Raw genomic sequence first — 10,820 nt, 5'->3', positions numbered from 1 at the left:
ATATATGTATATATATATATATAATATTCTATATTGTTCAATGCTTTTAATATTCATTAATACAAATAATTTTTAACATTAAATTGACTAGAATCAATTTGAATTTCTATAAGAAGAACTATATAGACCTTAGAAAAATATAATACTTTATAAAGTATTAAATTGGTTAGTGATTAATTTTACTTATTTTAAATATAAAAAGTACTAATAACAGTGCTTTTAATATTCAAAATAAATGATATATCATTAATCCATTTAATACTTACAATATTAAATTTCTTTTGAGGGGTTACATTATTTCTATATTCACAGACACATTGATACGAAATCAGCTGTGCCGCTTTATTCACGCATTCTTCCAATGTCCTTCGACTCTCCGGAAGAATCAATCGTCTACGCAACTCCATGATACACCCAGTACATAATCTCGTGCGTGCACACGTACATACATATGTATGTATATGTACATACATAGGCCAGCGTCGTGACATCAGCGCTTCTATCGGTGGCGTCGCGAGATTGCGGGCGGCTGCATGCGTTCCTGTTGAAAAAATTCCTCACGGGCGAAAGTCAAGGTATGATGGAACATCGCCGGTGAGCCGGCCGACTTGATTGAGAGAGTGGAGAGAGCTCGAGATCGCCTCCTTGTGCGATGTGTTTCCCTGGTAGCAGGAGGGGCTCGGCGAGACAACCCGCGCGAAACTCTGTTCAACGTAGGGAGAACAGCTGCGCCATACGAGCTCCTATCACTGCGTGCCGTCCGGATAACGCGGTGCTCGCATGCGGGATGTGAGCACGCACCACGTGCTCGTCACCGGGCTGGGCCGGGCCGGCCGCGCTGGGGTGACGATGATCAACGATCGGCCGCGCACCAATTCCTCGCATCGTCTCGCCTCGCCGCACTGCATGTGGCGACGTGGCTGATGTGCGCGTTCAATTTCTCACGGCGGCACGCACACATGCGAAGAAGCGAGCGCTCGCAAAGCGGGGGACATGCAGTAGCGCATGTCCATGTATCGATCGTATAACCCGTACACTCGGGACGCTTGGGTCGAGCTAACGTTGTTAGCGTCAAAGATCCGACCATGAATCCGGTAATCTTAAGCTGATTCTACAAAGAGTCGGTAGTCGATAGTCCTTAGTCTTATCGGTGAATTGGTGAAGTTGGCCAACTTGTACGACTAAGACTATCGATTTTCTCAAGATTGACCAAATTCGATTTTATTCCTTCTCATTAGTCGAATTAAATGACTCGCTGTACCATTAATAACTAGTAGATGCGAAAAATCATAGTCATCTATTTAGATTAAAACTGGTTGAGACTTAAGATTTCCGACTATCAACTCATTGTAGAATCAGCTTTATGGCTATTCTACAATAAATCATTAACAGTCAAATGTAAGAAGAACAATTGACTATGATTGGTCAATTTCTAGCTTCTGACTTCTGATTTATTACTAATGGCTTATTGTAGAATGTGTGTTAAAGTTGGAGCACTTTGTATACATAATGCATAAAGCATAAGAAAGTCAACCAATTAGAACCTTCTATTTTGGAAAGGAAGGAAATGAAGAACTTTTCCATTTTTTTATTTTACATATATGTTATGCTTTATTATACAAGACTGTTCTCTCGTCCTTAATGTTTCTTTTGCATCACGCCGCAAAGTGCCTCGAGTTTGAGGATCGGATGGCCAAATGCGAAACGCGAATGCCAGTCTGTAAAAATACGTTCTTGTGCGTGTCATCATAAATACAGAGAAGCTTAAAATTTATCCACAAGTGCCATTCTTTATTTTCCTTGCGGTATAAATATCATGCATATTATTAAAAAACAAAATAATTTAAATAAGGAAATAAAGAATTTTTTTAGGTAATTGTATTTCGAATGCAAGAACTACGATATTTGGAATTATTTTGTTTTTCATTTAAAAACTTTAATGCCAGAAGTTTACAAGAATTATTCTTATTATTGTTCGATATAAAATTCGTGGCATGCAGTGACACGTAAGATAAGAAATGAGATCATTCATAATCTGATTTATCGAGATACGAATGTATTTCTTACTCGGGAGCGACTCACCGCCAAGACTCCGTGGCGCAACGGTAGCGCGTCTGACTCCAGATCAGAAGGTTGCGTGTTCAAATCACGTCGGGGTCAATCGTTAATTTTTGTCAACGCTTTCCGTGAATTTTTACGTGATCGCCATTTTTATTATAACCTTTTGTTACAACAGCGGAGTTTAATGACGCAAAAGCACATCTCTATACCCGTATCGCGAATACTGAATTGGATAATATTAAATATATTTTGGATCTGAAAATACGATTAGTATCGAGTCAATTACTGTGTATAATATATCACACATTCATATATATAATAAAATTAATACTTGATATATATATTGAAATATTTGCATTACAAGATATCTGAATTTCCAGCAGGTAAATACGCGTAGCAGTCGTGGCCGAGTGGTTAAGGCGTCTGACTAGAAATCAGATTCCCTCTGGGAGCGTAGGTTCGAGTCCTACCGACTGCGTGAATAATGAGGAATATTATTTTTGCTACTGAATGTTCTTTTTTCTTGCAAAATGGAGGCCAGGGGAATTATTATTTTTTTTTTTTTTTTTTTCGTTAATGTAATTGTTAATGCGGAATAATAATTCAATTTTTATTAGATTTATTTAAAAATATCCGTTATTACAGGATGAATCATGATGACGTAATTAAATGAAAATTTTAAGTTATTTTTATATGTTTTGCACAATTATATAAGCATTTAATATGTATTTAATACTTATTATTATATAGCTATTTATTGTAATTTAATAGATGTCATATATTTTGAAATTACCAATAAAAATTCCTCGATAGTATAGTGGTTAGTATCCCCGCCTGTCACGCGGGAGACCGGGGTTCGATTCCCCGTCGGGGAGATCTCTTTTTTTATTATTTTTTCTTTTATTTCTGATCCAAAAATACAGTCGAAATGTAATGTTTTATGCCAAATATATCCAGCATAAGGATACTTTAAATATAAATAAATACAGAAAAGAAAATGCAATGTTATTTTTAAGTTCAAATTACGCGCACTTATTATTGTATATTTATTATTGTATATATGTGTGAAATTTTTAATTTGACTTCAATTATAATGCAATCCTCTTCGTATCTTTTTAATATCTTTCAGAGACCTTATGCATCTATGAATCAAAATAAATTGTATAATTAATGGAATAAATAATTTGTGATCTGAATTATGTTTTGATTAATAATAATAATATAATATAATAAAGAGGCAATCGATGCAGTTATGAAGCTGAAATGTCATGAAAGTACTTATGGAGTTGATAGGTCGAAAAAGAATTCGTAGGCGCCGTGGCTTAGTTGGTTAAAGCGCCTGTCTAGTAAACAGGAGATCGGGGGTTCGAATCCCCCCGGGGCCTTGCAAAGTTAATTTTTTTCATTTGTGATAACAATATGTATAAGTGACTAATATATCCTAATAATGCGCTAGAATATCTAGAATACTATATTTATTTAAGAACTTATTGAACGAGATATCTATAAATTTTATTTTAAACTGTGGCTGATTATTTATATAACAAAATAGCTCTAATTACGACTTTTAAATATTGTATTTAATATAATTTAATATACAAAGTATGTATATATAGTTAACTTATTTATAGGATTTTTTAATAATAAATAAATGTGCATATACAGGGTGGGCCATCTAGCGTTTGGAATTTCAACTACCGGTTATTTTGAGTTTGAAAGGCGCAATAACATTTATGACGTATCAGAAATTTAGTTTTTTGTTTGACATTTATGAAATGAGTCGCTATACGCTTGAACAAAATTGGGAAATATTGAAAACTTACTTCCAAAGTGGTGAGTCTTCAACCCAAACTGTAAGAAATTTACGTGGAAAATTTGGTAGAAAAGAAATGCCTTCAACGCAGTTTGTGGATCAATTTGTGAAGCGAATTCGGCAAACTGGATCCTTATTGGATAAAGCAACTCGTTCACATGCTCGTCCAGTAAGGTCAACCGAAAACATTGCTGCTGTTAGTCAGAGTGTGCTTGAACAATCATCAACATCAACTCGCCATCGTTCTCAAAACTTGAACATTTCACGCACTTCTTTGAGAAGAATTTTGAATAAAGATCTCGGTATGAAGCCTTTCCAATAAAGCCATAAACTTTGAAAAATATTCATGCGTTTTTTTTTTAGAGCCAAATTAAATTCGAAATTTTAAATGGCCCACCCTGTATGTGTATTTGAATGCAATTTTGTATTTGAGAAATTGTATGAGCAGAAATTGTTTTTGTTACAATAAGCGCTGTACTGTTGCTGTAATAATCGGGATCAGAAGTCGAATTTGTATCCATTTCCAGAGACTTTCACGCGCGCGACCGATGGGGCAGATGAATAAGCGATACCCAGCAAATTTTGCGATTGTTGTTCCGTTTGCTGTTTCTGCTGCAACTGAATCTGAGCCTCAGGTACCTGTGCACAATTACTATTAACAGAAATCATATTTAATAATCAAACGTTTAATAATCACCATATATGAGAATTATTATCTCTTACTACACTAAGAAAAAATGTACTAAATTTTAATAAATATTTAATTGAATAGTGCTAACTAAACATTTACTTACAGCAAATATTTACTTAACAAAAAAAATTATTAAATTAAGTTAATGATTCTCTACTAAATAAATATATCTAGATTTAATAAATATTTAATTAGTACTATTCAAACAAATTACTTATTATAATTTATTAGTATATTTTATTTCAGTTAGATAATTCAATGAAATAAGATGCGATATACGATTGTTGTCGGCAAACATGAACTGTATTATCAAAAAATATCACATATAAAAATATGCGTACGTTTTTCGAAAATAATTAAATAAAATAATAAAATAAGGCCTCGTATATCATAAATGCATCGTTTGAATTTTCACTTTTCTCTCCTGACAAAAGTGAACCTACCTGTTCCGATGGAATCGCGTGCAGCTGTCCTTGTTGAGTCTGTGCCAATTGCGCCTGACGAAGGGCGAGTAGTTGCGCCAATTGCGATTGATAAATTGCTGCATTCGGCTGATACGCTTGCAAGTACGCTTGCTGCGGCTGCTGCTGGGCATACGTTAATGCGACCGCGGGATCAGTTTGAGCCTGATACACCAACGATCCGGGCACAAAATTCGGAAGGATCCCACTCGCAGCGGGACCGAGTGCGTAATATCCTGCACAATGAAAGATATATTATTAAAGTGAATTCATTCAATCTCTCTTTAAATAATATGCTTTTTAGCTTTTGTGAGTGGCGCGTTTCATGTATGCGTGAAAATATAGATGAGATAATTATGTGAGTGTATGTACATGGACTTTATTTAATAATATTTTCTTTATTAAACATCGAAAAAAAAGAAATAAAGAAAAAAATTCAAGATTTTCCGACTTGTTTTTCACTAAGCAATCATTAATTATCGCTATGATTAGATGTGAATGATAAAATTAAAAATACTTAGTGTAAGAACACTAAGAGAACTTTTTTAATAAAAGAGAACTTTGAATATTGTTTATTAATTGTAAGCACAAACCTAAACCAGGGTTTCTTTGGGCGAGGGCTTGTGCAATACTCGGTTGAACCTTTTGAATTAGCTGAGGATTACCGATGCTGGAGGCGAACGATTGATGGGAGCTAGGTCCAGCGAATGCGAATGATGTTTGCGTTAATCCCGGTCGGACGAAACTGAAGGAGGTATGTTGCTCTGAACTGCCTATTACGTTTGTCGGCTTCACCCCAGCTTGAATCGGTGGCTCGGCCGTGATGAAACAATACATCGCACTTAAGACAATCGCGTATTTCTGCAATTTGCAATTTTTGACATCAGTCGAGACAAATATTTAATTAGCTTAATATAATGAGTTTCTGAAAGATGATATTTATACTTATATAATAAATATCTTTAAAAAAAGGACATTATTACAAAGATACGTTGATAATTATAAAAATTAAATTATTATTATTCTTATTTAATTTAATAATTGTGATAACAATTAAGAATAATTATCAAGTACTATTACAGAAATTATCGTATTTCATTGTTATAATAATGTTATATTATAATTATCCCCTGATTGTAAAAATTACTATATATCGATATTTATATAAAATATTTCTCAAAGATTTAGAATTTGGATCACATATATACATTTTACTTTAATAATTCATTTTTCTAATTCATTATCAATATGTTAAAACGTTCATATTTTCGAAAGCTTTCCTGGACTTTTTGTTTTATTGTGTCCACGTGAAATTTTTTTAATTCTTAGAGCACATTTTTAAAATTTGAGCTTTCAACGAAACGTTCCGTTACACTTGAAAAATGAGACATAAAAAGTATGTGTTCTGTTTGTCTCACTCACCAACATTATGAAAAATCGTTATGATCAATCTTGTAACGTACAATGAAGAGGAACAGTATTATCGCTGGCAAAAATCACGACGGTATTACGGCGCGATGAAACCTCATGGGGAACTATATACCACGGAAACGGCTAGTACGAAACGTGAGATGCATCCGATCGACATCATTTCATCGAGACACTTTCTCCGGGATGTAAAATGTCGAACAATCCATGAATTGTAATCAGACAACGCGTAATAGTTTGCTTAAAATATAACAGACGAAAGCCATGGGACAAGGTTCTCGCAATCAGTATATCATCTATTTTTAATAGCAGAAAAAAATGAATATTTTTTTACATTAAGACTGCAAACAAAATAATTTCTTTCAAGATCAAGATAGCTGATAACAGAGAAAGTTACTTTCGAAATGCTTAATGCAACAATAGTGTGAGCGTATGGTGAGTATTAATTGCGATGTGATGAACGATTATAGAATTTCAAGTATCTAATCAGTAGTGATAATCGCATTTATATCATAGCGAATATTTATTTTATTGCGAATATAAGATATCCTTTTAATAATATATTTTTGATTATAATCTTCAATATATTTGATGGAAATAGCAAACAATTACAATAATATTCAACATTGTAATTTAATTCTATTTTATTTATATATTACGTAAATACACGTTATTACATATATATATACTATAATCATGTTTTTAACGCAATTATAATTTTTATTTAAGTCCCAGAATGTCTTTATTTACAATACAACTGTAGTACTACTTATTGCCATATGCATTAAAAAATCTTACGTTATCGATAGCCATTATCTTAATTATTTGGCGATAGACGTTAAAATAGATAATCTGAAAATATGTATCTCAATGAACAACGCTATGTCTAATTAATGAATGATTGATCTGTGAATTAATGAAAATTTGTGCGATGTGACATCTGAATTTTTTCTCCCAACAAATCATTTCACATGTTCGAAAAGTACGATTGATAAAACATGCCCATGGCACTGGTCGATAATAATGCGAAGCAACTCCACCACGTCGCTAGTCCTAAGACGCCTCTGTACACATCTGTGGTAAATATCTATAATAAACAAGACATTTTCTTTGTACTATTGTTTGAAACATTGCTTAAAAATGTCAGTTTCTGTGAGAAAATTTAATTTTTTTTAACGAATATCTTAAGACATTACTTGTTTCAATGAACCTAGCGCGAGTTGAACTTCTTCAGCAGTTTGTATAACAGTCTTGTCGGTATTATCAATATTAACTGTAGGTGATAGTGACTTCGGTAATTCATCCGCTGGGCACTCTTCCTCCAACGTTCCTTTTAAAATGCCTTCCCAGGTAAAACCACCTGATATAATTAAAAAATATATAATGTATATATATTTTGTAAATAAACTATATATTTCACAATATTTTTCATACCAAGTGTTTTGTACAAAAACGTAAAAAATAAACATATAATTATAGGAACAACGAATTGAAGCGCCACTACACATAGATAATAATATACAGCTGCAATCTGCAACAATAAAGGAAACTTGTTTCATTATTTAACAAAAAAACAAAGTTTTCAGTTAAAATAATTATATAAATTCATAATATTATGATACAAACCTTTTTCTGCAAATCAACATTAGTTATTCGGCCAGCTTCTTTCTTTTGTATTTCTAATCTCTGAATGGCGAGATTTAAGTAAGATTGTAGATATATCGGCATGAGTACAATTTTTAATAAACTGACAACAACAATAATAGTCAATCTCAAACTTTCAAACCTTGCTACTGTCATTCTGTAACAAAATTTTTTCAATTTTTTTCAATTTATTTAGATATTAATTAATTTGTTATTTTCTCTCAAACTTACAATGGAGCAGTCATGCCACTGAATATTCGAACAGTCAAATAATCCCTACTTATAGGTGTAATCCATAGGCTTACCAACAAAAGTGGCGAGGCATAACTAATATTTGCTATTAGCACTAATAATTTATTATCTTTGTAATACCTGCAATTATCTCTACATATATAATCAGCATTCAATTTCAATTAAATTAATTGAGTTTTATTTTACCTCAACGTATCCCAATGCATTTTTGACGCCCTTAATCCCGGGAAGGTAAACAAAGATCCCAATAAACCGCACCATATAGCAAGAAAAAACTTTAAAACAATTTTTGAGGCTGGTCCCCTATATTAAATATATTAGTAACATTATTGTAACAAAAACAAAAATATTATTTACAATATAATAATAGAAATTATTATAAAATTATTTAATCTTTAATATTAGTTATACTGTATTAAATTATTCTTAAAAAATGTATTTATTTAAAATTGATAAATGATAAAGATCTATTACTGAAATATTCTTTCACTAACAATATCTTATATAATCACAATGAAACAGATTTAAAATTATTTATTCAATTTTTAATTAAACTTACGTCGAAGAAAGCCCTTGAGTATCTAAAAAACGAGAAGCACTATGATTGAAACTCGTATATGCTTTTTCCAATCCAATTTCCAACTTATTTTCATCAATTATGAGTACCATCATAGCAATAAGAAGATATGCAAATCCAGTAACGATGCACGTGGATCTTTCACCAACACTCTCTTCACCTTTGAAATATTGTATCCAAAGGGAAAGTAGCACTTTACTATAAATTACATAAGGAAGCAATGTAACATGATTTTCATCCCTTAGAAAATAGGAAGTTTTACATATTTTCTGTTAAAAATTTTAATTCAAAGGATACAATGCAAAGCCCAAAACCACCACACACCAAAGTATACTGAGATTAATTTCATCTTTGATTGGATACAAATAATTGTACACCTGTTGAGTGATAAAGGAGAAATTTTAGACAATATAAAACATGATCTCTCTCAACTATACTGAATATAAATACTAGTTAAAATGTGCCATTAAAGATAATATTTAAAAAAGATATTTTTGTTCATATAGATAAATATTCATATTAATTAAAGAGTGGCAATTAAAGAGTACTAACCTCTGTTAATATATAAACAATGATAGCGTATACAGAGAAGTCCAATAGCCACTGATATTCCGTATAATATTTTAAGTTCACTACATCGAGAATAGTTATTTTTGCACTTTCAAGTTTGATATCTAAATTTCTAGGGACGTGAAACACATCTCCCACTTTGCCGTTCTCGTTGTGTTTTCCTCTCTTTGGTTTCTCTTTCGGCACACCAGCTAATGCTCTGAGTTGCTGATCTGTTGGATACAGATATCGTGTCAATCTATGCAAACAGAAAAACAAAGATGATAGATCTTACTATACCATTACTGTCCATTATTTCCATAATTATACATGAAGATACATACCCTGTGGAACATAAGATCCACCTAGCGAAGGAAAAATGTGGACTCAATTTTTGTATAATACTGACCATTACAAGGGTGATGACCAATTGTGCTCCTAGAAGAGCCTGAAAGAAATGTCATTAAACACAAAATTAAAATACAAGACATAAACATAGAGAAGAGATAAGTTCAAAAGATACATTTAAAGAAATAAAAAAAGTTTTAAACAATCAATATAACTGGAACATGTGATTTCTGTAAGACACATATTTTCATTGTTTTCATCGTTAAATTTACCATGTTTAATGTATCGGCAGGAGAAAGTCTCATAAACAGGACCGCTCCATTGGAGGCAACGAGATATCCGAGATTTCAATTAATTCTGAAAGACGCAACAGCGAAATACGCCTGATTTGCCACGAGTAATATTTGCTCTATCATCTTAAAGGAAGTACGCCAGTCACGAGCTGGTTTTATAAATAGTTATAACTTGGCCACCGCATAATACATCGAACACACGGAGTTGCCTCGCACAGGGCAATATGAGGTTATTTCAGGTTATTTCCAGTTATCCACAATTGTGTCGTCACAATTTAACCGTTGCAACGAGAAACGCCGTCGATATCTAATCAACAGGACCAGCAGCTGATCGCGATAAAATATGATATATAACCGTATGTCGATCATGTACTTGTATGATTATATTTGTAGATTTTTTATTATTATTTTATACATGATTATTATTATTATTATTATTATTATTATTATATGATCATTTTTTATTTTTAATGATTATTCGTTGAGTTTTTGTTTTTCGATTTTTTTTTCACATAAAATTCAAATGTTTTGGGCCATCATCAGTGAACAATGTATCTGCAAATTAAATTGATTGAATTGTTCTTCGAGTTCAAATTAGAAGTCAAAATATTTATTGAGGATGGTCCGAAGAGAACCTGAAATGTTTATTAGATGTTTATGTAAATTTTAAATAATATGATGTTTATGATTTAATTTGCATTCC

General features: G+C 32.3%; 2 protein-coding genes and 4 non-coding genes across 6 annotated transcripts; 4 read left to right on the top strand and 2 right to left on the bottom strand.

Annotated features, from left to right (window-relative positions):
• The first annotated feature begins 2,088 nt into the window (after nucleotides 1-2,088).
• Trnaw-cca lies at nucleotides 2,089-2,160 on the top strand. Its single transcript has one exon. It is a non-coding gene; the product is annotated as a tRNA-Trp (tRNA).
• A 297-nt stretch (nucleotides 2,161-2,457) lies between these two features.
• On the top strand, nucleotides 2,458-2,539 carry Trnas-aga. Its single transcript has one exon. It is a non-coding gene; the product is annotated as a tRNA-Ser (tRNA).
• A 325-nt stretch (nucleotides 2,540-2,864) lies between these two features.
• Trnad-guc lies at nucleotides 2,865-2,936 on the top strand. The gene has a single exon. It is a non-coding gene; the product is annotated as a tRNA-Asp (tRNA).
• A 436-nt stretch (nucleotides 2,937-3,372) lies between these two features.
• Nucleotides 3,373-3,446, top strand: Trnat-agu. Its single transcript has one exon. It is a non-coding gene; the product is annotated as a tRNA-Thr (tRNA).
• Nucleotides 3,447-4,187: 741 nt separating this feature from the next.
• LOC108693363 lies at nucleotides 4,188-6,527 on the bottom strand. The gene is made up of 4 exons (XM_018202257.1): nucleotides 6,449-6,527; nucleotides 5,620-5,887; nucleotides 5,009-5,262; nucleotides 4,188-4,513 (listed from the first exon to the last, which is right to left on the bottom strand). Exons 1-4 carry the CDS (start codon nucleotides 6,452-6,454, stop codon nucleotides 4,373-4,375), a joined length of 669 nt encoding a protein of 222 aa, XP_018057746.1. The 5' UTR covers nucleotides 6,455-6,527; the 3' UTR covers nucleotides 4,188-4,372.
• A 663-nt stretch (nucleotides 6,528-7,190) lies between these two features.
• LOC108693350 (transmembrane protein 161B) lies at nucleotides 7,191-10,350 on the bottom strand. The gene is made up of 11 exons (XM_018202244.1): nucleotides 10,097-10,350; nucleotides 9,821-9,924; nucleotides 9,480-9,735; nucleotides 9,225-9,304; nucleotides 8,910-9,125; nucleotides 8,537-8,653; nucleotides 8,330-8,470; nucleotides 8,081-8,255; nucleotides 7,889-7,985; nucleotides 7,651-7,814; nucleotides 7,191-7,541 (listed from the first exon to the last, which is right to left on the bottom strand). The coding sequence occupies exons 1-11, from the start codon at nucleotides 10,127-10,129 to the stop codon at nucleotides 7,422-7,424; spliced, it is 1,503 nt and encodes a 500-aa protein (XP_018057733.1). The 5' UTR covers nucleotides 10,130-10,350; the 3' UTR covers nucleotides 7,191-7,421.
• Between the last annotated feature and the right edge of the window lie 470 nt (nucleotides 10,351-10,820).

Source organism: Atta colombica, unplaced genomic scaffold (assembly GCF_001594045.1).
Source record: "Atta colombica isolate Treedump-2 unplaced genomic scaffold, Acol1.0 scaffold9, whole genome shotgun sequence".
NCBI lineage: Eukaryota > Metazoa > Arthropoda > Insecta > Hymenoptera > Formicidae > Atta > Atta colombica.
The sequence above is the reverse complement of the archived record's forward strand: the minus strand, read 5'-3'. Positions and strand labels throughout refer to the sequence as shown.